General features: G+C 36.7%; 1 protein-coding gene across 1 annotated transcript in view; it reads left to right on the forward strand.

Annotated features, from left to right (window-relative positions):
* Nucleotides 1-15,012, forward strand: part of TRIP11 (thyroid hormone receptor interactor 11) — a 30,703-nt gene extending 15,691 nt beyond the window's left edge. Inside the window, exons 11-20 of the mRNA XM_071745753.1 lie at nt 1,301-1,441; nt 1,656-1,849; nt 3,422-3,585; nt 3,894-3,997; nt 4,285-4,384; nt 8,325-8,406; nt 8,564-8,678; nt 9,093-9,215; nt 10,463-10,610; nt 12,617-15,012. Coding sequence (XP_071601854.1) covers nt 1,301-1,441; nt 1,656-1,849; nt 3,422-3,585; nt 3,894-3,997; nt 4,285-4,384; nt 8,325-8,406; nt 8,564-8,678; nt 9,093-9,215; nt 10,463-10,610; nt 12,617-12,825 — 1,380 coding nt within the window. The 3' untranslated portion in view covers nt 12,826-15,012. The remainder of the gene's footprint in view (nt 1-1,300; nt 1,442-1,655; nt 1,850-3,421; nt 3,586-3,893; nt 3,998-4,284; nt 4,385-8,324; nt 8,407-8,563; nt 8,679-9,092; nt 9,216-10,462; nt 10,611-12,616) is intronic.
* Nucleotides 15,013-24,877: the final 9,865 nt, after the last annotated feature.

Genomic DNA, 24,877 nt, shown 5'->3' on the forward strand with positions numbered 1-24,877 from the left:
TCTATCCTGTTCTAAAGAAACATCATAGATTTACAATGAGAATTTTTACTGTTTAAAATTACAGTTGCATTGTGAAAACTAGCTTTGAACTATCATTGAGAATTTTGATGTTCATCAGTCTTGCCCCATATAAAGTGTACTAATACTGTAGAAGTACACACTTTTTTTTGTTTTTTTTTAAATCTATTTTTCATTCTAACTTGTGGAAGACTGCATTGTCTGGCCAGGTTCTCTGTGTTGCAGGTCTTTGACCTCAGACTTTCGCTCAGTAGTGGCTTAGGCTTTCAATTTCACAAGCATGGAACATTCATCTGGACTTTTTTCTTGCAGAAATGTGAAAAGTTACTCTTATGCACTTTGTGTTTGCTATGGAGAACTACAAAAAATAGTATTCAAACAGTTTTGTGTTTTGTGGATCTGTCAGAATATAACACAGCATAAAAAGAGAAGGTTTTCCTGCAGTTTTATGTTTCTACTGAAAAAGGAATTTTTCTATATTCAGTTTGATTAATAAAAACTAATAATTGAAGCCCATTAAGTATTGGTGATTAAAACCAAAAATGGATTACTTTTATCCAGCATATTTAATAAAAATAACTGCTTTCAAAACAGCATATGAGACAAGGTAAAGAACATGCTGAAAAGTTTCAAATAACTGAAAATGCATTCATGTGCAATTTTAAGCATTTCTGTGTAACTAGCATACTCATAGTTTTCCTTTATATGCTAATCAATGTAAAGTAATAAATTGCATGTAAGGGGGCAGTATACATTGCAATTTGACATTTGAAAATGTGATGGACATTGCTGTGATTGAAAGCTATTCTTTGGGACTGAGGTCACCTTGTGGTTTGTTTTAAAGATTTCATGTGCTTAGTGGTCTTAAGTTCAGACAAGTTGACCTACCTAGGTTGATGCTTTATGTGAGCATGGCCTAATCAACAGGTTACCACAGGGAACAAATTCCAAACATTGTCTGAAAAGATAAATTTTCAGGTATACAAGTGTCTGAGACCTCTGATTTGTGTGTAATATAGATCTTGCCTCTAACCATAGGCTGGTGTGTGTTTGTGCCCAGTAGCCAACTAAGACAATGCATCTGTGAAGTGTCTTTTAGCAGGAATATTTACTTTGTCTTGTAACATGTAAGTAAAATACCTTCAAACTAGTATTTTCACTGAATGTTTTTTCTATGTTATAGGACCATGGGTGTCCTGCCCTTCACCTTGATATCAGTATGGTCTTTACTGTGTCTCCTTTGTTTGCCACATCTGAAATGGTTTTTTTGTGTGTGCAACAGGGCAAGACAGGAGAATTGAATCAGCTGTTAAACGAAGTGAAATCAATGCAGGAAAAGGCTGTTACTTTTCAGCAAGAGAGGGACCAAGTCATGGTAGCACTCAAACAGAAGCAAATGGAGAGCAGTGCTCTGCAGAGTGAGGTACAGCACCAAAGCAATTTACAGTTGTAAGAATTAAAAAAAGTGTAAGAAATTGCATGTAGTGTATTCTGGATTATTTTTGGTAGCAATCGCTTGTAAAAAACATTTACAATTGATCCACATGCAGTGTGCTTCAGTGGATATGCCTTATATTTGCTGAAGTTACTTTTGTGAGCAGTGACTGTACAGACAACTTGAGGTGTGTTCTACACAGATCCAGCATTTGCGTGAGAAAGAGCAGCGCCTCAATCAGGAGCTGGAGAGGCTACGTAATCACCTTTTGGAAATGGAGGATTCCTACACACGAGAAGCTTTAGCTGCAGAAGACAGAGAGGTCAAGCTAAGAAAGAAAGTTTTGGTTTTGGAAGAGAAACTCTTGTCCTCATCTACTGCAGTGGAGAATGCCAGGTAATCTTGTAATTTATACAGCAGTGGCATTGGCTGTAAATACTAGTTATCTAGACTGGTATTGATAGCTTTATTTTACTGAATGACCATTCTGTAACGTGCTAAACACTTCAAAAAACAAAGATACAAACTTTTGTTACGCTAAATGAGGAAGATGATCAGAAATATACTTGGCTACTGTTGAGAACTTAGAAGGTATTTGGTGTTTTAGTAGCAATTATTGAAATACCACATCTTCAACTATTCTTAAAACTAGAAGCAACAAAAATCCCTCGACCCCTCAATTTAATTTGCTGTCAAATCAAAAAATGTGATCTTAACTTAGTTATAAATAAAGGCTTCATTCAGTTTGAAAGATTTATACACTTCAGTGTGCAGATGTCACTGTCAAGCATTGTGAGTTGCTTTTGAGACAAGTGTGCATCCTTAACTTTATACTTGATACCATGGAAAGTAAACACTGCTGTAAGCTTTTTTTTTTTCCTTCGTAGTATACGAAGTGTATATATGTGTGTGTATATGTACATATATGTATATATACATATATGTGTGTGTGTATATATATATATATATATATATATATATAAAAAACAAGGTGTATTGAAAGTTCTCACAAGTAGCAGAATCAGGGGCATTAGAACCAATTGTGGGGTTTTAATTTTTTTTTCTTTTAATTTATTTACCATAATCACATTTTTCAGCTAGAGCAATGAAAACCCAAGTATTCAAATTACTCGGTGCCTATCTGGACTTCTTTAATCTTGTTTTCATTTGTGCAAATTAAATTTTTTTTTCATTATTACTGTTGTCCCAATGAGCAAGTATTTTAATTTAAAAATATGTGTGTAGTGTCAGTCTTTCTTTTTTTCTTTAAGTTTCAAAGATGGATTCTGCTCCTAATGTTCTCATCAAACTGATTCCTGAGCTGAGTGAAATTAGCTATCAAAAATTGTGGAATAAATGGAACAGGTGGGAGAAAATATTGAGAAAAACTGTTTATCAGAATGTTTCCTAATTCTTCACCAAATTTGTCAAATATATTTCAATAAATACTGCCTATTTCCCACCTGATAAGCAGCCTTTAGAAGGATTGGCATAGGGCTATGATCAGGTTCTTGGTATTTTTACATAATGGGAAGTTAAATGGGATGCTCAGTGGTCAGTATGGAGCAGGATAGAGTACTTGAAGAATGTAAAAAAGTAAAATTGGAAACTGTTAAAAGTAATATTGGAAAAAAGACCAATTGATTAATGTAGTAATTGAAGCAGACAACTAGCAAGATAGCTTTTTTTTTTTTTTTAAGGAACTGTTACAATACTAGACAACAAAGATTACTTTTTTATTTTTATAATGCACTTCAAACAAAAATAGGGGTTTTTAATTGCCAAAACCTTATTAGCAGATTTATTTAGAATCTTTTGATAGCTTGTTTTTTTGATATTTTTATATTTTTTGATTCATTAAGAGGAGTCAGGAAAAAAAATTGCCTTTTTTATAAAATGGAAAATTTGTAAACTAGAAAATTAAAAGTCGGCATTGTCTTATAAGTAATGTATCTTATTTTCATTAAGTCATCAAGCTAGTCTGCAAGTTGAATCTTTGCAAGAGCAATTAAACCTGGTTTCCAAGCAGAGAGATGAAACTGTGCTGCAGCTGACCATCTCACAGGACCAAGTGAAGCAGTATGCGTTGTCCCTGGCCAACCTGCAGATGGTGCTGGAGCAAATGCAACAAGGTACATTTTCTCAAGAAACAGCAGATTGCAACAAGTTTTTTGTTATCTGGGGTAGTTACCATGTTCTGGTGCTTTAGTTACTCGATTTCCTTTTTGATAGTTTGAATTTAAGAATCTGTCTTCTTTTGAAAAAATTGCAAAAACAGTTTTGACCATGTGAAAACTGGTAATCAATCCATTTATGAAATTTTAATTCCACCTCTACCTCAGGGAGACTAGATATGATAGTGCTGATGTTTTGCAAGTGTATCCTGAAAAGCATTAAATTTTTTTTTGGCTTTTGTTGTTTTGTATTTTTAAACCTATAGAAGAAAAAGCTATGTATTCAGCAGAACTGGAGAAACACCAAAAACAGACTGCAGAATGGAAGAAAAAAGCAGAAAACTTAGAAGAAAAAGTTGTATCACTGCAGGTGGGCTGAGTAATGAAACTGAACCCTATAAAATTGAAAGCTAATTCTTGAATGAAAGTTATGTAGTTATTCTGTCTTCCCTGGAAGAGCAGGAGACATTAAATAAGGTCAGAAAAGTAGTTCCTCTGCTGACCATCCATTTTCTGCAGATGTTTACAGTCCAGTTATTTAAAGAACAAGTGGTTGAAGTCTCTGCATCTGTTCTGTTTGATCTGTCTTGTAGTAGCATAATTGTGATGGTGAGCTCCCTTTTTTTTCTTTTTGTGCCTTTACTTCCCTCTGTTCAGGAACGTTTAGAAGAGGCAAATGCTGCACTGGATGCAGCATCAAGACTTACTGAGCAGCTTGACATCAAAGAGGAGCAGATTGAAGAGCTTAAGAAAGAAGGTAACTATGGGGTTTTTTTCTCTGCTTAAAATAATCCAAGCAGCTGAGGAGACAATTTAGTATTCCTGAAAAAGTTACCTAAATTCATCTTCTATGAGGAAAAGAGTCATTCCATGCCACCTATTGAGGACTTGATTGTTTATAAAACAAATTTGAAAAAATGTTTGTCTTCTGTTTGGCATCTTTCTCAAAAGAAAGCCCTGTATTAGTTGGGGGATTTTTTCCTGGTGAATACTAAAGCCCTTGATTTAGCTCTTTTAAGTGTCTTCTTCAAAAAGTTTGTGAAATACCAAATGTCCAGTTTTCCAAAGTAAGTAACTACAATATCTGATGTAGACACAGGAATACTGTGAGGTAGACAGGGTGTGCTGTTGGCAAGAGATGTAGAGGGAGCAGTTCTTGTATATATCTGAAGAGATTGCATGGAAGATCTTGGACACATCTCTTGATTGCATTTTTGGATCTCTTTCCAAATAAGCTTCTTGATTGCTTGTACTTAGAGCAATGCCTTTCATGTTGTTCTCAGATGATGTACTCTATTATTTGACTAATATTGTTACTTTGGATTTGAAGACAAAACTTGGCCAGATTGTAGAGAAATTTACCAGAAGAAACAGTTTTGAAAAGGAAGAATATTTACAGTGAGGGTGATCAAACTTTGGAATGGGTTGCCCAGAGCCATGGAATGTCCGTGGAAACATTCAAATTGGACATGAGCCAGTTCAGCCTGCTGTAGGTGACCCTGGCTGAGCAGAGGTGTTGGACTTGGTGATCTAGAGATCCCTTAAAACATAAATGTTTGTTTGATTTTGTAATTTAGTCAATGTTTAGTCATTGTCCCTCTAGAAAGGGACCTTGAAGAGCAGAGGTTTTTTTTTGTGATTACCTAGTAGCTCTTATTTTCCTTTTTTTTTTTTTTTTTTTTTTTTTTTCCCTGTGTCTGTGGGAAACTTGTGGGATAATACCTTTATCAAGGCTTTCTGGGGGAAGACCTGGAACATCATCTGTGCTGGATGCAGTGGCAACTCTTGCTCTGAACATACACAACTAATTACTGTTATTAATTTTTAAATTACTATTTGTCTTACTCTTGGAATCAATAATATTTCCTTAAGTCATACTTGATTCTGATCACAGTTGATGTGAGAAGTCATTTGAAAGTCTTAAATTTCATCAAAAACTCTTAAGTTCCAACTTTATGTAATTGAATGTGCATTTAAATTCAGTTGTGTTGAAGTGCAATTTGGCATCCAAGTAGCCATATTAAGAGTGCTCCCTGAGCTCACTTATGAATTTGACAACCTTCATTAACTTCTAACCTGCTACATGAATCCACAACTAAATACTGATTTGTTTTGAGTTGGTAAATCAGTGCATCTCTGTCTGACTGCAGACATTCACAGCACAAGTTTTCAAACACCCTGGATTAGAGGTAGCCTTGGCATAGGCAAATAGGGCACCCTCAGATGGTGAGCTCTTCATTACTGGTAGTTTGGATTACAAACCTTTGCATATGAAAGCAGGAGGGGACAAAACTGAATCTCAGTTTTTTATCTAGCCATGTTGTACTGGAATTGTTAAAAACATTGAAAAGGGATTGCTGTATAAAGTAAACAGAACTTCAATGTTGTTGTAGAATAAATCATAGTTTTTACTGAAAAAAAATAGTCACCATTCTGTTCTCTCTATTTACACAGGAAAACATATAATGTCTTGTTGAAAACTGGCCAAATACATTCCCAGACATAGTTTTGTTGGCCAAATCTTTTGAAGGATTTCTTTATGGATTTTTTTGGCAGAAGATGTGATTTTAATGGAAAAGTATAAGATGTACCAGATGCAGTTTTCTGGATTGCCATAAATGGTTAACAAATTATTTGAGGCTGTTATAAATGTCTGGTTTACAGCAGTCCATGCTGAATTTTGGCTCAGGTGGTCTTTGTTGTTCAATATTTTCATATACAAGAAGTATGTGTTTAAGTCCTTTTCAACTGTAAGATTCTGTTTTAGAAGGAAGTATTCCATTTAAAAATTGTTTAATGATAGAGCTGCATAGTCAGTGTGGATGGAAGATAGCTGTGTAGCTGTCCTTTAAATTGGCCTTCTTTGATATAAAATTGTTTTCCCAGGAAAAAACAGGAAAAAGCAGTAATATTTCATTTAAATTATTAATGCATTTGGTTTAAAATTCATTGAGAATAAAAAAGGAAAAGGAAACTCCCCTTTATGTTGACTCGTAGAGTAATTGCAACAGCATGAGATTTACTTAAACTTCTTTTCAGATGCTGTCTGTTCATCTTCTCATGGCATTAGTAGTTTAACTTTTTTAATTCTTGTATACTTTGTGAAGACTCAAATAACAGCTTAGCTAAAACTGTTATCATTCTATTAATACATTGCAGTTTCCATTGAGCACCGGGGTCCTGTTTAACCACATTTACAAAGTAGCGAAGTTCAAAGTAAATTTAAACCTTGAAATCACAGATTGATTCTCCTGCAGCTGGCCCTGGTGTTTTGAGAGAGAGGAGTGCTGAAGAGCAGTCACATTATTGCAGTGGATTTCAGTGCATATGGATTTAGTTGGTACAAGATGTATAGTTGTATAATATATATAATTTTGCTTGGGTTTTAACTTGTTTGGAGAAGGAGCTTAATCGTTATGTTCCTTGAATAGCAATTTTCCTGAACTAGTCACTTCATTATACTCTGTACTCTCTAATATTCATGTTTGTGAAGTAAAGTGTTTGTATAAAGATGTGGAGGTTACTGGTGTTAATTGAGAACCATATTGTGTCTACATAGTTGTGGCATTAGATTGAAAGCCATGTGGACAAGAGAGTGGCATGTTTTTCATGCATCCCCTATAATTTGAAGGGTATAGAAATATATAGAAGTCACTTTTCCCACAAAGATGTGGAAACTTTTTAGAAATTAACCACAAGATAAATCCAAGAAAAGGTGTATCTTTTGTGGATTTTGGTCTTTAAATGAAGCACTTCAATTAAGACTTCTTGGGCTTATGATAAAATGCTAGAGAAATCAGGTTGATGGCAGTTTTTCCATAGGATTTGAAAATAAGCATTCAATCTTAGAGAGAGAGGTGAAAAACTGTAGGGTACAGTTGGCTTTTACCTGGCCATGGATAGGGCATGTTATAATCTATTGGTCAAGCTTTCATGTGTGATTAAGACTTGTGCTTTTATTAGGAAATAAGTAACAGAGGTAGTGTCGTGCAGAAAAAAACTGCAGTGAAAAATTGTATTTTTCTCTGTCTTGAGGCGAAGCTATTCCTAGTTTCTTTTCTAAAAATTCTTTGTACCTTGCAATTACTTGCTTTCTTGCCTGAAAATATTTTGCTGCCAGTGTTCTTAAGTCCTTAAATCTGTTCTTAATTTGCTCTTAATTCTTAAATTTGGGGAGTTAAGCGAGAATTTTTTTCTAGCACTTTTTACTCTGTTTTTTGTACCAACTTTTGTAGATCTCAACATCGTATAATTTTATTCAATTTCTAGCATATCTTAAGGGCTTTTTTGTGCCTTGTTTTATTACAATCAGAATTTTGTAAAATATGGTAAGTAAATTTTTAGAAGAATTATTTCTTTTCTAAGAACCTTGGGTTTTCTGGGATGTCATAGGTAGCTGAAATTACTGATGCTGAGTAATTGGTTGTATTCTACATTTAAAGCAGTTCATCAGACCTTCTGCAGCTGGTATATTTCCTATAAGTTTCTGTACTTTAGCATTCACTATTGTTGTAGAAATTTAAGCTTGCTGTTTTAAATAATAATGACCTAAGTTGACAATTTTTATAAAAAATCAAGCTGATTTTTTTTTTTCAAAAAAGCACCTGTAACATGTTGCCATATATTTTAAAATGTGTATGTTACTAATAAGTATTGCAACAAAGTTTCTGCCTGTTTATTTGTCATAACTTTTATAGGTGAGCTCAGAAGAGAAATGTTAGAAGATGTACAGAATAAACTAATGAATCTTATGAACAGCACAGAAGGAAAAGTGGACAAGTAAGTCTTCAATGAAAGACTTGATATACATTTTGGGGGTTTATTCCTCAAAGCATTAGTATAAATTAGGCAAGAGTGTGAGGAATAAATGCATTAATATTGCAGCATCAGCTGTTACTTAAGACTTGATTGTAGAACAAGCTTCTCTGTTCTGCAGGCTCCTGATGAGAAATCTCTTTGTTGGACATTTTCATACTCCAAAAAATAAGCGTCCTGAGGTGTTAAGGTTAATGGGAAGTATCTTGGGAATAAAAAAGGAAGAACTCGATCAGGTAATAATTTGCAGAAAATTAGACTTTCTTTCCAATTTCTGGTATGCTTACCTGAAAACAGAACAACTTGCTGCTGAACTCAGTGTGTCTGGCCCTGCACTTCTTGTGGGAAAATTATGCTGTTTGTTCGTTCATTTGAATTAATTTTTTATGTTACAAAACAGTAAGCCAGTTTTATGTGTACCACTAGTTACTGTGAAAAACGTGGGGCTTATATTTTTAAATAGCCAGGTTTTTAGGCTGCCAGGCTTTGGGAGGCAGAGATAAGGTTTTGACAATAATTATAGTTTTTATTTCTCTGTAGGATTCCCACATAGTTATTATTCATAAATATAATGAGCGTTGTGTTGCATTTACTTTTATCTGCTGCCTTTTTTTTTTCCCCCCCTAACTTTTTTTTTTAATACTTTCTAGTTATTATCTGAAGAACAGCGAGGAGTTACAAGATGGGTGACTGGCTGGCTTGGTGGAGGAGCTGGGTCAAAGAGTGTCCCTAATACACCTCTGAGGCCAACTCATCAAAACATTTTTAACAGTGTAAGAATTAATTCTGCATTTTCTATGTTTAAATGGAAAAAATGAGGCAGTTTCATATTAATGCTGATGTTTGCTTTATCAGTATATTGAGCTTTGTTTACCAATGCTACTGCATCTTGCAAGTTTTGTGTAACTGATTTGGCATAAGGTTTTTTTCTGCACTAAGTGAATATGCAGACACTGAAAATTATACAACACTAAGTGTTACTCTTCTACTGGTTCCTGGGATCACTGGCTTCTTACATTATGGACTTGCAAACTGGCAGTGCTGGAAGTTAAGTACCAGAGAGAGACTGGAATTCTGCAGTACTCATTAATATAAAAGACCCTGCCATTTTATTTTTATGAATGTGTTCCTATATATTCTTTAAATTTCATTTGAAAAGCTTTCTCAGCTGCTGCAGCTATTGCCTCTTAGGTATGGATTATAAAATTGGTATTTTAAAGTTTCAAATACTATAAAGCAGGAGTCCTATTGTAATTCATAGAACTGTCCATTTAAAGACCAGTAAATAATGCACTCAAGGACAGAGCACTGAGAGATTGGGCTTTTTGGTTTAACTTTGGTGTTGGTTTGGTTTTGTTCAGGTTTTTTTGCTATTTGAGCTAGAAAAGCATATTAAGAATTGATTCCTGTAATTTTCCTTGAAGGGTAGGGATTGGGCTTTTTGCCCACTAAAATAATGCAGGCATTTAGGTCACCAGAGGATTATGATCTGATTAACTACAGATGCCTAAAAGGAAGATTAATGCTTTTGTATGTATCGTATGGGCGTTACTAAAGAAAAATTTTTTCTGGTGATGCTACTGACACCTTTATTGTTCCATGCTTCCTTTATTTAAGACTTATTGTCAGAAACAGAAAAAATGGATTTTAAGAGGAATGTTTCATTTTTATTTGCTTCTGGGAAGAGTGATTTGCTTGAGCATGGACACAAGGAAGTATTGTGATGCCTGTACCAGCATGGGATTTGTGAAAAAAAATGACTTAATAATGGAACCATGGTGACACAATGTGTGTTATCTTTAGAGTTTAGCAATTTAACATAAATGCCACTTACAAAGACAACAAAAAACTGTATTTTGAAAATAGATTTCATTGTCACTCACCCTAAGGACTGCTTACTACTAAGTACCAGTACAGAATTCTTTGGAAGCTGTTGACAGCTTTTACTTTTATGTATTTTTAAGTTGCATACTTTTCAACAGAGCATCAGTAAAATGTAGTAACTAGTAGCTTCTTGTAGTCTTTTTCAGAATTGTTTGTGAAATTCCTTGAAACAGAATCTTGCCCAAGCCTTCCTCCACCCAAGCTCTCTGTTCATGATATGAAACCTTTAGGAGCAGCAGGAACTGGTCAGACCACCAGTACTCCATCCAACAGTCAAATGCAAGGTAACATTTGAAGGAAAATTTGAATCTCTACATATAACATAAATGACTAAATGTAGAACTTTTTCTTCCCCCTCCCCTCTTTCCTTGTTTTTTTGTTTTGGTTTTTTTTTTCCTCTTACTGACACCCAGTTTCCCACTGCTTCCTTCCCATATCTTTCTTCCTGTAGTCTCAATACAGAAGATTAAGGGAATCAATTTCCCTTTGATATGGAAAGGCTTTAACAGCACCTGTTAGATCCAGACAGGTGCAGTTCACACAGATTTATCAATGAGCCCAGTCCTTGTTGTCCTCATCCCTTTTGATCACTTTGGGTCTCACTGAGTGAAGAATGCTGGTGTGATACCAACTTGGCAGTGCCTCTCTGGTGTGTAGAACCTGGTTGCTCAGAGAGGACTGAAATAAAATCAGTTAAGTATATCCCCTGGTTTGAAATCTTTTTAAGCTGTATGGGAGTCTTTGATTTTTCTACAGCAAAGAGCAATTATGCTTATATTATGCTTGTTGATATTATTTTTTTATTTGGTACTCCCAATTTTATAAGAAATTGTGCACTTTTGTCCTAAGTAAGATCCAAGTCTTCAGTTTAACTGATCCTTTTTTTACTTAATTTTTTAATGTGTATTAAAGAATTCACCTTAATATAGTCTTGCTCACTGAAATTTTTAACTGTAGACTTCAAGAGAGTCCAAATCAAAACCTTATATATTACAGAGATCTAGAGACATATACACTATACAAGTGTATTTAAATTTGCCTAAAGATATTGGATGTTGTGAAGTATAAATATCTACCGTGAAATATCAGTTTACCTCTGAAAGCAGTATTTATTTATTGTTCTAATGAACCTAAATGAAGTTTAATCTTGTTTTTACTTTTCTTCCTCATAGTATAACAGTTATATAATAGGTACAGTTATCTGTTTTACTTGGCAAAAAAATTAATTTCCTTGTCTGGAAAAACTAAATTCTTGGGTACTTTTATCCTTTCAGGAGCTAAATTGCTGGCTTGTAAAACTAGACACCCATTATCTTTATTCCTTTAATTGTTTGGGCACTTAAGGTTTTTTGTTCCCAGAAATAAACCATATGGTAGCAGTTTTAAAGTACTGAACACAGATGTCAGTATAATATCCACACAGAAACACATTAATGAGAATTAGGATGTTTACATCATGAAAGAACTATTTTAAACAAAAAAAAAACCTGAATAAAGTCACCTATCCAAACAACTAGTATGGTACAGGAACTTCAGTTTAGTTTCTGCTCTAAATCTGGTGTAGGAAACCTGAAAATAGGTTACATCTGAAGCTGAGTTAGGATTTGATGGAGAAAAGTGAGGGAGGGGCAAGTTGATTTCTTAGGTTTAAAAAAATTAGTTTATTAATACTTTATCAAAACTGAAATTTTGTTAGAATTTGACTAATGAGCAAACATTAAGTTTTTTCTCAAGACTCAGTTGTGACTCACTGTCTGTGGTGCTCATTTACAGGGATTTTCTTGGGGCTGAGTCTGGAGAAGCTGTGCCAATGCAGGATGGGATGGGATGGGATGGGATGGGATGGGATGGGATGGGATGGGATGGGATGGGATGGGATGGGATGGGATGGGATGGGATGGGATGGGATGGGATGGGATGAACACCCGTGGTAGGGAGGCCTGCTTTGGCAGTGCTCAGCATGGCACTGTGTATGTGAAGTGAACCTTGGCAAAGGTTGTTCATGTTGCCTGTCACAGGTTCTTTGAGATAGCCTGAGCTGTTAATGAATTTAAGCTTCCCACAGGGACAATCTGATTGGCAAGTCCTTGGACTGCTCTTATTTTTAAGTCAGCCTTGTAACTGGTGGCCCAAAGTTTAGACATAGGAATTGTTAAGCAAAAGAAGCAGTGGTAGGTGAGATCAAAGATAAGAGAATATAGAATGAAGTTCTGTGAGGCTGTCTGTAGTACATGGCAAGAAAATTTTCATGTTGGAAAAGTGGTTTGGTTTTGTTTTTCTTGCCTTTCAGATTCTGCAGTTTCAGGAATGAGCAGAAGACCAGATACAAATTCATTTTTAGCACCTCGATCTGCAGCAGTGCCTCTCATAACACCTGCTGGTGGTTCTGGACATCTGCTTATGAAACCTATTTCTGATGCATTGCCTACTTTTACACCACTACCAGTGTCCCCTGATGCTAGTGCTGGTGCTGTGCTAAAAGACCTTCTAAAACAATAGATGATCTTGAATCAAAATGATGATAGTAGCACTTTAAGGAAAATGAGAACACTATGCTGGATATGATTTACCACAATGAGGCCTTCTGTAAAAAGTCCTGTACTTGTTTGCAATTGTACCTTGCTCTTCTTTTAATTACAACCTAACCAGTGCTTTGGAACTTCTAATGGTAGCATGAATAACTGCCACCTTTATAGCAGGCATTTATTTTGGGTATGGGTTAATTAAGAAAAGAAAACAAAAAAACCACCAAAAAATAAAACCAACCAACCAAAAAAAAAACACCTCAAAAAATAAAACAAAACCTATCTTGTTGCTAAGTAGTAACAGGACAAATTGATATATAAACACTAATTACACTTTCAGTTGTTTCAGTTAGGCATAGACAGCATTAACTCTTTGATGTTGAGATCTATTTCTCCACTAAGTTGTTCAATGAATGTCACAAACTCCAAATAATAAGAGGGTGAGCATATGGGAGTGTTAATCTCTTTGCAGTTATTTGATCTCACACCTCCCCCTTTCCCCAGCCTAAAAGCTGTTTTCAGCAGTAAAACCCTTCAGCACCAGAGGGTCAAAAGTGGAAGTGAGTGCTTAATTTTCTAGAGGTGTCCATGTCTTGAAGAGTAATTTTGCAAAAGATTGGTTCATATATATGAAGAAATTGTACTCTAATGGTCCAAGATGTAAATTTGATAGACTTTTTATCATGCAGGATTTTGTAGATCTGAATATATGGGCTTAAAGCTTGAATGCATGTATAGAATTTAAAGGGAAAGAAGACACTTATCTCAAATGTGTAAATAGGTCTTTGTAAAACCAAAGGCAGTTAATTACTCTGTAAATTTTTCTGTGATAACCTGCACAATTTGGTAGGCAAAGAATGAAGTTGCATACTAAAGGATAACTAAAAGTTATCCTGCAAAAGTCATTTTCATAGTGAATCTGAGATAAAACGTCTTCATTTTTAAATGTGTAAATTCTAAATCTTTTTATATGCCATTCCTTGTTCAGTCAGTGTTAAGATAACTGTTGTGCAAGTTCTATATTAGAACTGTCAACCTTTACTTCTCATTTTCATTAAGATACTGGATGAAATTGTTGTAAGTGTTATATTTAAATAAAATTAATTACTGAAACTTGTACAGAATCAACCAAAATAATGCAAGAAATCTTTGCAATTATTTATGTAGAGGTCAGATAACGAATTTCTTCTGTTTTAAATTTTTTGCTCTACTATAGACAAGTTAATTTGGCAGTTTGATTTCTGAAGGGGTAGTGTCCACACAGAATATACCAAAGTAAATTTTGCATTATGTATTAAATGTAATGAGGATTTGAAATTACCTTGGCTAAGAAAATTTCAGTTTGGTATTTCAAACGTGCATCTTCATTTAAACTGGGCTGTAATAGGTACCTTATTTTTTTATATAAGAAATAGAAAGAAAACTGAAATCAGATGGCTTCTGTGCAGTCTCTCCTGTTCTTGTCATTCTGTTAAGGGATATCTAGCTGCTTCAGAATAAAATTGCACTTTAGTGGGCCAAAGCGGAAGAAAATATTTAGTTTTAAAAAAATATGTGGCTTACATATTATAAATTACAAACCTGTTCATGCTGCTCACTATTCCCTCAATATATGAACTAAGCCAATCTTTACTCTTGTGCATATTTCTTTAATTGCAAAGAACTTAGTATGTACATGTTTCTCTTCTGGGAAGCTCTATAATTACCAATAAATAAAACATGGTAAGACTGTTTGTTTCTGCATGCTGTAAATTAGCTCTGTTTATCCACTGAGCTGGGAGCTTGAGGAGGGAAATGTAAAACCAAGTAAAGGTACTGAAGACGTTCAGAGTCCCTTGTTAAGCTATTTTGGAGAGAAGAAAATCCTCTGTTGGAGAGAAATAAGAGGCTTCAGTCCTTACGTCTTAGGAAGTCTGTTGAACTAGGGGGAAATCCCTGTGGCTCAGAGGTTTCTGTTCTAGAGTTTAATCCACAGCTACATTGGTTTGTTGCTGTTTTAGAAATAGTGTGGTCTGTGTCCCAGGCAATACTTTCCCACTGAGAAGTGTAAAACAACTTCATTACCTTGTTTCTCTTCTTTCTTAAGATTGCTTCACAGACTTTTATAAACCTTCAAGACTTGTTTTTATTAAAAGATAAGTGGATATATTTTTTCCTTCAATTTTTCCTCTGTGTTTACTTTGTGCTTGATAAGTGTTTCATATATATTTACCTTACCAGTTTCCCACATGTAAGTACGTGACTCATGTAGTCTACCCAGTTCATTGTGTGGGTCCTTCACACAGCAGCAGGGAAAAAAAGTTCTCTGGAATTTCTGAGTAGACAAAGTAGTCAGAAACTTTTGGTCTACATTTAACTTAATGGTGGTCTTGTGCAAGGAAGAAAGAGTTTGGGTCTGTTGGGCTGTTGTTTATCTTTAGAGGTAACAGAATTCTAGTAAGGACTTAATTTTGTGAAGTTGATACAAGGGGGGCAAAATGTTGCTGTTCTTTGGTCACCCTGTGTTTCTGAGAGAGCAGGAAGTAACTTGTTGATCTTTCCAATTGTTGCTATAAAAGAATGTAGAATTTGTTCTTAAAAAATTAAATTCTTCTGTATTAAGCAAGTTAGTCATCCCTATACAGCCATATAACTAGTCATGTTATGGTGACTAGTGTAGAAAGAATTTTTAAACAAATGTCAGTGTCTTTATTGCTTTATTATTGCTTCTTATTCATCTCCTTGATCTGTTTTGAATAAATAGTTACTAAGGCAGACTACTTGTGGTAACTGAGAGATACAGCAGAAGAGATAGCATGGGAGGTGCTTGCCTTTTTAAGTATTTCACATTATCACACACCTCGTGAAAGCTTTGCAATTTCAAGCCTTGATGGCTTCTTACTGCCAATTTTGATGACTTCAGTGCCACAATATCATATAAAATTTCAAGAATAATTTTCTCACCTGATTTAATCAGACATCCTTGTGAACTTGATGTTGCATCCTCTCAAACACTCCCAGTCTGAGAGCAGATTTAACTAAATAAAGTATTTTGTCACTTGAAAGAATACAAACATCAGTTTAATAGGGAGAGACATTGGTGTACCATGGAAGTGGCAGGGATAACAGCATGATTCATTCTTTCAAACAGAAATCTTTTTTTAATCTAGACATTCAAACCAAAGTAGCCTTTGGTTTGTCAAAACAGTTTTGGCAAAAACAAACAAAAAAACCCCAACATAAAATCCATCCAACTATGGTAGCAGTACCTGTGAGGATTGAGGAATTAAAGCATTGTATGTATTTGTTTTATTTTGACCTCTGTTTTTCTTCTTTGTTTTTTTGGTTTTTCCCTCCCTCCCAGTGAATTTAATAGTTTGTTGCCTTGAGTAATTTTCTTTCAGGTGGAAAGCTTCTAATTAGCATTCTTAGAAAATAATATATAAGAATTGCCAGCCTACAGTATTTGCTCTCTTGTATTCTCTCTTGTATACTGCAGAATTTATTTGCAGCCCTGCAAAGGTTAAATATGGAAGCCAGTCTGAATAGAAATAAAGGAATAGACAGTTCCTGGCCTCTTATTCAAAGGGAAAAAATAATTTGAGTTTGGCATGTTGTTTACAGTAGTGGCTAAATAGAGTCTTGGACTATCATATTTTTTTCAAGCTTATGGAAGAGTATGGCCTTCTGAATTTTGGTATCTGAAAGCATCACCTATCCAGCTGCCAAATACATATTTATAGCAAGTAGTCATTAAAGTTTGTTACCAGCAAGAGCCATGCCTGTTTGCTGGTTGTGTTAGATCTATTGAAAGACTCATTTGGACTAATTTATTCCAAGCTGGGAGTTCAGTTATGCTACTAAAACTCTCAAACATTTTACCAAACAGTACTCAAGTGATTAAAAGCTTACTTTCATTGTAGGAAATAATAATTGGAAGAGAAATGTGAATTTTTTTATACACAGGACACTTGACATCCAGTTAGTACACATTAATTTGGGGTCATTCTGTTCCTTATAGAACTTGTGGCACTTGGTTAAATTTAATTTCTCCTTAAATATTCATACACATTGCACATCATCCCTGAGCACTGAGAGTGAATTAATTTTCTCTACCTTTTTATTAAGATTGCTGTTAAACAGCTCCTCACGGATTTTTAAATCAGTTTTGTTTGCACACAAATTTCTGGCAGTCTGTGCCAAACTGCCTTTGAAATGATTAATCTTTGTGGGTCTGTGATGGTCAGCTAATGAGTATAAGCCTGAATATTCACAGTAATGTCAAAACTTTTTAAGCCTTGGGTTTTAAGCCTTTCCTTTAAGCCTTGGGGGTTTTGATTTTTCTCATGGGGAGCCACACATGAATGTTTGTCCCTCTGAGGAAACACGATGCAGCTGCTTTGCTGCACCCAGAAAGAAAATCTTTTAACAATCTGTTAACAGATTTAACAATCTTTAGCAATCTGTTTCCACTAATTCTGTTTCATTCCTATAGCTGCAGCAAGATTTTCTCCCAATATACATTTAAACTATTTAGAGTTGTTCCTTTTGCTGTAAACTCTTGGGAGTGTTCTAGCACCACAGCTGGGGTGGCTTTGGTGTCTGCAGAAGCTGAGCATGTCTGCTCCCAGATCACCTGACAAAATAGAGGTAAGGATGTCAAATGTTTGCTTGCAGCTGTGGAGTTAACAGCTGAAAATAAAGTGACATCTCAAGTTGCTAGAAGCTAGACAGATACAGATTCACACCAAGTCAAGTGTTCCAGATTTAAGGAAAAAAAAAAAAAAAAAGAGATATCACAGATGATGTTCTCCTGCCATGTTTCTCTTGTCATTTATTAGGTGGACTACAAAAATACAGCTATCAAGAAAAACATGAAAGCTGCAGTATGGTTCCAGAAGACTGAGTGAAGTAAAAATAAAAAATTCTGATTAAATTTTTTCTGATGACCAAATTTAACATTGATTACCTTGAGATAAGATAAAGGAAAAACTAATTTAAGGATATGGTGTCAGTTGGTATTGGAGCTTTGCAGCATTTAAAAAAAGCTCAAACTCAACCTCAAATTTGAAGGAACTTTGCTGAATAAGCAGATGACTTCACAGCTGAACTTACAACTTCAAGACCATTCAGCCCCAGGCCAACTGAGCTGCAACCCAGAAACTGAGAGCAGCCCAGATAAATGCATTTTCAGTGAACAGTTTCTGGTCACCAATGGTGGCAGCTGCACAGAGTTCTGTAGTGATGTGACATTTTCCTTTAGCAGGGTCTGGCTGCACCTCCAATAGTCTGCTCAGTTTGGGGGCTCACTGCAAGGACACTGAGGTTCTGGACTGTCCAGAGGAGGGCAACAAAGCTGGTGAAGGGTCTGGAGAACAACTCTTAAACCCTTCCCTCAGCCTCTCTCCTTAAGACCTGAAAGGAAGCTGTGGTGAGGGGGCTGTTGGTCTCTTCTCCCAAGTAACAAACAATAGAAGAAGAGGAAATGGCCTCAAGTTGTGCCAGGGGAGGCTTACATTGGATATAAGGAAAAAATTCATTACTGAAAGGTTTGTCAGATGCTGGAACAGGCTGCCCAGGGAAGTGGTGGAGTTGCCATCCCTGGAGGTATTTAAAAGATGTGTAGATGTGGTGCTTAGGGGACATGGCTTGAATGATGGATTTGTTGGTGCAATGTTAATGGTTGAACTGGATGATCTTCCAAGTCTCTTTCAAACAAAGCAATGCAATTCTGTAATTCTAAGTGTTACCTTAAATCAACAAACACATGCCTGTAGTTTCTTATTCAAGACTAGAAGCTGAGGCCTGACCTTTGTGTCCTTACCTGAGACCACACTGAAAGGATCCCTTGGATCCTAGTTTTGATTTATATTGGCAGAGACAACTTGCCATTTCCTTAAGTGGCCAGCAAGCTTTGGATCATACTGCACATACAGCTGGCCTACAAAGCAGCAGTCTGCTGTCGAGTGTTAGGGGCATAAACATTTTACTCTTTGAATTATGTAGAAATGAGTGTAAGCATAATTATATTTTGCTACAATCCTAAACCCATACAATCTTGGATAGTGCTTCCAGTCCACAGGCAGTTGGAAGAGAGCCGGGAGGGAAGCTTGTGTGCACACAGGACTCCTCAATCATTACTTCCTAGCACAGTGTATTTTAATCAAGTTCAGTTGTACTTTGGCAAGATCCAGCCTATCCTGGGACTTAGGCCCCTTGCTCTGATGCAACATATGGGGAATATATTCCCAAATTCTCTTATAGTTAACTGGGAAGTAGGTGACAGCAAAGGAGTTAACTTGTTTAATGGAAGTATGAAAACAAAATAAACTGGCAAACCAGTGGGACAATAAACATATTAATGCATGATAGTGAAACCCAGGTACAATGTTCATTTGAGGCATGTATTTGTGTGTGGTTTTCACATATGTATTTTAAATCCTGGACGTTTATTATGTAAGTTAAATTCTAACAGAATCTGCTGAAAAAAAAGGGGAGATTATGTACATTTCCTACAAGTGGATGAGAAGATGAAACATGTTTGCTATCACCTACACTCCTTTATTTAATTTTAAAATCTGACAGCAGAAATGTGAAAGTTAATTTTCCAAAGAAAAGGGTGTTCTTCACAGCAAGACTAGAAAATGTCTTTCTGGATGTACCTTGCTGCTTGTGACACAAGATGTCTCAGGCTTTGAGACCATTCTTGTTACCAAGAAAGCGATGTAGCAGCAGTTTCTTCTCAGTGCCTCTTGTGGTTGCTGAGCTCTTCAGCAGGAAAGTTTTGCATGTGTACCAGGTGAGAACTGCAATGAAAGAAGTTGCATGCAGTGTTTCACAGGGAATAGTCCAGAAATTATATTTCCCCATGTCTCACTCTAGTATTCAATGCATGCATTTAATTGTTTGTTCTAATGAGATAACTATTTTTAAAGTGTTAGTCTGATTAGTGGGAAAATATTCTAATACTTGACTTATGGTCAAGTCTTACTAGAGGTATTTGTCAGTGACTGACAGACCAGAATTTAGAAGTCCTGTCACAGGTGGCACAATGCTATCTGGGAAAAGCACAACTTGTGCCTATTTTTTTATGGTTGTTAACAAAGTGAGCAAGTCTGACCTGTGCTGTGCCTCCCCCCCCCCAGGATGTTTTCCTGTCTTCCTTTCTGTAGTGGAAACCCAGCTGTCTGGAGACAGTTTGAATATCAACCAGTATCATCAAAGTAAGGAAAATCCAGCATTTCTCCCGCATGGCTAACCCTCAGGGTTTTCTTTGCAACATGGAATGCCTGTGTTACCCCCAGTGGATGCTGTGGTGGTCATACCAAGTGGATTGAAGTGCAGCATGGCCAGGCTGGGGGCACAGACCAAAGAGATTTCCAAGATTTGAGTCAGATTCATATCTGATGTTTGTTGGTACAATAATTGATAGTCCCAGGGCTTGGAGAAAAGCAGGACAGAACACACCCAAAACACTGTGTGTATTCTTGTTGGGCATCTTTCTGTGAAGTGTGTTCCATCAGGCAAGCAAATGTAGATTACTGATCATGACCTTGAGAAAGCAGAAAGGCTCCTGACTGCCTAAAATGGGAGGCACTGATAAACACAATACTCTTGAGGAAAGGAACTGAAGAGTTATAATACTTTAAACTTCTGGAAATCAGGCAGTAGGAAGCTGAGTGTATAATAAAAATTAGATAATTTGACCTTTGACTGCTGCAAAGAAAGAAGTCTGGGGGAGCAATGCTACAGAACCCTATGTTAAGTTTGGCAGAAGCAACAGGATTCATTCAAGTGAATGGAAGTATCCTAATTTATACAAATTTGGTACCCTGAATCCATGTAGTTCCTGGACAAGAAGTATAGAATTATCAATAAAAATATATTTAGCTTAAGAAATAAAGTAACTGCATGTAAATAGCACAGCAGCAAGAGGCAGTAGCAGCTCTGAACAAAGTTGGTGAGCTGGATAAAAGTATTTGTTCCTAAATGCAGAGATGTATAAAATATGAGAGCTGTAAACATTATATCTCAGAAGAATTACTAATGACCATGTGAGTGATACTAAACATTTTCAAGTGTGAATGTCTGGAAAACTGCACACAGGAAGGGAAGGATTCAGCGACATGAAATGTTGCTTGTAACACTGACCTTTATGTAAAAATGTTTCTCATCTCCTGCAGAAATTCATCTGTTGTTACAATGTATTAAAGGACTTGAGTGAAGCTTTTGTTTGTAGCAAAAGGATTTTTTTCAGAATTACAAGCAAATCACCAAGGTGATCCGATTCATCCCTATGTTTTGGTTTATATCCCGAACCATGGATCCAACAGTAAACATGGATCTAGAAGTAAAAATATAGTGAAGAAGTGGCTTGAATTGGGGACTGAAACACTGAAAAACAGTCATCAAAACTGAGACTTTTTCTGGAAATAGAACTGGAAAATATTTAGCCTGCACTTTGCTCTGTGTGCTTAAGTAGTGGGTGCCAACAAAAATGAAGGCAAACAGAAGACTGCCTAATTTTTGACAATAGGAGCAGGAACAGATGTGTTTAACAGTTTTCAGCTAACTTAGAGGAGGCTTATTATGAAACTACAAACATTTGAGGAGTACAGGATTCTAAAGAAAACGAATGAGTCATAACCAGACTTGCCAAGATCTGTCTGGACCCAGCCCCAGGCTCTGAATAGCAAACTCTCTGTGCAGTTCTCAGGATCAAGGACCTACAGAGTGCCACCTGCAGCAAAGGTCCTGTAGGTGTTACCTCTGTGTTCACTGCACTATTGACAGCAGGACTTCAGTCTGCTGCCCAGAACCTGCCTGCTTGGACCGAGGATTCAAGGAGCCCTTGGCACTCTGGCTGCAATGTTCTTCTCCTGAACTCAACCGGTGGGTCCAGCTTCTTTGTACTGGTGGTAGTTTTAATTGTCAGGTGCTTTGCAGGCAACCTGGAACCTGCACTGCCCTGGCCACGTGTAACTAGTAAATGTAGTTACACAAAATAAATGTTTTCTATTAGAAACTAAAATTCATCAAAACCTGCAGGGCCAACCTTCCAGTTCCAGAGTTATAACCAAAACTCTGGTGACAGCTCAATCTGAGACTGAATTGAGCCTGTAACTCAGAATATTTCATGTACTCACTCACAGTGACGTGATCTTGACTTCGTGCTTGGCACTGAGCCCCCCGAGTTGCTCATGGTACTGATGCATCTGTGGCTGCTACTAAAGATAGAATGCAGAGGAGATGTGCTCGGTGCTGAGAAGTTCCTCTTCAAAAAGCAATTGGACTTTTACCTTCTTGGGTCCTTCCATTTTTTGCCTCTCCCCAGTCTTCTAAAGGTATCTCAGCAGACCTCCGAATGAGATGTTCTAGTGCCAAGCCCCCTAGGAGTCTGAGTCACACCTAACTCAGCATCAGTGCCCATTCCTTTTCTTGAGCTTACAAGAGTGGCTGTGATCACTGTAGATTGAATCCTAGACTTACAAAGAAATGTCAACAATTATACCCAAATTCCTAAGTTTTTGCTAGGAAAACTTCCTGTTTGTTATTTACAGGTGCCAGGCAGGAGTTGGTTGGAGCCAGTTTCAGTTCAAGGCGTACCAGTAAATGTAAAAATAAATCCAGGTACCGTAGGTCAGAGAGAGTTTTCTGAGGTGTGCAGTTGTAAAGGATACTCTCCAAGAAAATCTATGTCTTCATATAGATTCAACACAAGGTCTCCTGTGCTGTGTTGCTGAGTTGCCTGATGCAGTGCTGTTACCATTCTGTATTTTATTAAGCATATAATGGGAACCTATTAAATACAGTTTCTTATTTGGTACCTTCTGTTCTTCTAGTACTAAGGCAATTTTGTGAGAGGTTCCACTCATGATAAACAGTTCAGCTGTTACATACCTTCACATTTAATTGAGTTATATCATCTAATTTCGAAATGTCAAGTGAGTTCTGATGAATTGTTACTCTTCATTTTCTTGGTTCTTTTCTACAACATCTTCTGCTGGCAGTAAGATTTTAGGGCAGATCCTCCCAAGTGAGCTTTGTTGTTTTGGTTTTTTTTAATTTCACTGGGAGCCTCTTGAAGTTTATTTAGCAAATGCAGATGAAGAAGAATCACTTAACTTTATACTTTGATTTTATCTTTTCTAAGCACTATTTATATACCTTGCTCATCTGTTGGCTTTGCAGACTGTTTGGCAGTTTTTCTGCTCTTGGTGTGTCTGAAAAAGAATTTATTATTAGCTTTTATGCCTCTTATGATTTGTTTCTCAAACTTTCTTGTCCTCCTTTTCTGTTTTTGACATTTAACCTGTCAGAGTTTTTGTTCCTTTCAGTTCTCTTCATCTGGCACAATTTCAGCTTGAATTTTGCTCTGGACAAAATGGGGACTGATTGCTTTATCAGACTCCAGCTATGGGCTCTGTTAGCAGTACAAATGCCTCTCCTGGGGGAAGGTTCCAGTCCCTCCAAATTTCACATGACTGCTTGAGGCCCTGGTCACCCACAGCACCCAAATGGCCTGGAGGCCCTGGGAACAGCCAGGGTGCTTCTGCAGAGGGAACTCCTGATACAGCTCAGCTCCTTGTGCTGTGAGAACCAACGGAAGTCAAAGCAAAAGCTGGGAGTTTGGGGAGGGAAAAAAAAATTAAAAATCTGTAAATGTAAATGCATCATTTTGCAGGACTTTGTAAGCAGTGCAGTGTGCACAGAACAACGTGCAAACAGGAGCTCATCCTCTGCCCAGTGGAACTGCTGCCTCTGGCTTTCTGAATCTCCTCCTTCCAGCAGCCCCCATTGCTGCAGAACACTGAAGGATGAGCCTGAAAACACAGAAACAGCCCACATCATATTTATCACCCAGTTTCATAGCAAACTTGTTTCCAAACAGTGTGGAAAAAAAATCCCAAAAGTAAACAGGTAAATTGGGAAATGGTGTAATCTCTGCTATGGGAATAAGTAAATCAAGTGTAGTAGTTTTTAAGTTGATGAAAAGTTAACACCAGGCCTTCTGGTGTTAGGAAAGCAGGTGAGTAAGTATAAATTAGTCAAAATTATCCCTCCTCCTATGGAGAGGGACTTCTTCTGGCACTTCTTTATTTATCAAACATATAACCCTGGAAATTATAAGGTAAGCAAAGGTTCAAAAAGGTGGCCAACTTTGCTGATTTTTCAATTGGAAAAGTAAACTAGAAGTCTTTGTGTCCATGTACACCTATAAGAGTGAAACATGTTTAAAACAGGAATGTTTTCCACCACTTGGAAAGAGAGAAGCTCTGGAAGAGAGGGTTGATGTCAAATGTTTTTCTACTCTGGATTCATCAGCAGGGTTCTGGCAGGTGCCTTAACAAAAATAGTGCACATACTTGTGAACATTCAAACATCCCCGTGGAGAGATGGCATTTCCACAGACTTGTTTGGGTTTGCTCAGAAGCTGAAGTGTTTTGATGGAAAATGCAGAACATGCTCAGTGCTCCAGAGGGTTATCTTTTGCTCTGCACTAAACCAAAGCGAATTATGTAAGCAGACTGAAGGACAAAAAAAGAGCAAACCCACCCAAAATATAAATGCCCTGTGATGGAAATAAAGTACCTGGGAGAGCAGGGAGCACAGGGGAAGCTGATGTTTCACTAGCACACATGCCCCAGCAGACAGGGAATCTGGCTGGTTAAGTTGGAAGGGTGAAGGACCATCTCCTGGCAGCTGCTGCAATGTGCATCCCTCTGCTGCTGAGCCTGATGTGCACAGGATGGAGCACAAGTTAGTAAAGAACTTGAGAAGCTGCAAAAGGCACTGCAGTCTTACTGCATTTAAGCATAAAATTAATCAGTCCTTCACATTTCTAAGGCAGGTTTTAGTAGATAATTCTAACTGCCTGGCCATAAATGGAGACCAATTGTTTATGTGTCCCAGGCACTTGCAAAGACTGAATGTTGGCTTGCGAAAATAGTGAAACAGACTCCAGTCTTCATCCAGAAATATTAAAAGTTTTGGGCTTTTATTTATGGAGGGTCATTTGCATCTGAAACAGGCCATAAAGGCTTTAG

Source organism: Heliangelus exortis, chromosome 5 (assembly GCF_036169615.1).
Source record: "Heliangelus exortis chromosome 5, bHelExo1.hap1, whole genome shotgun sequence".
Classification (NCBI taxonomy): Eukaryota; Metazoa; Chordata; class Aves; order Apodiformes; family Trochilidae; genus Heliangelus; species Heliangelus exortis.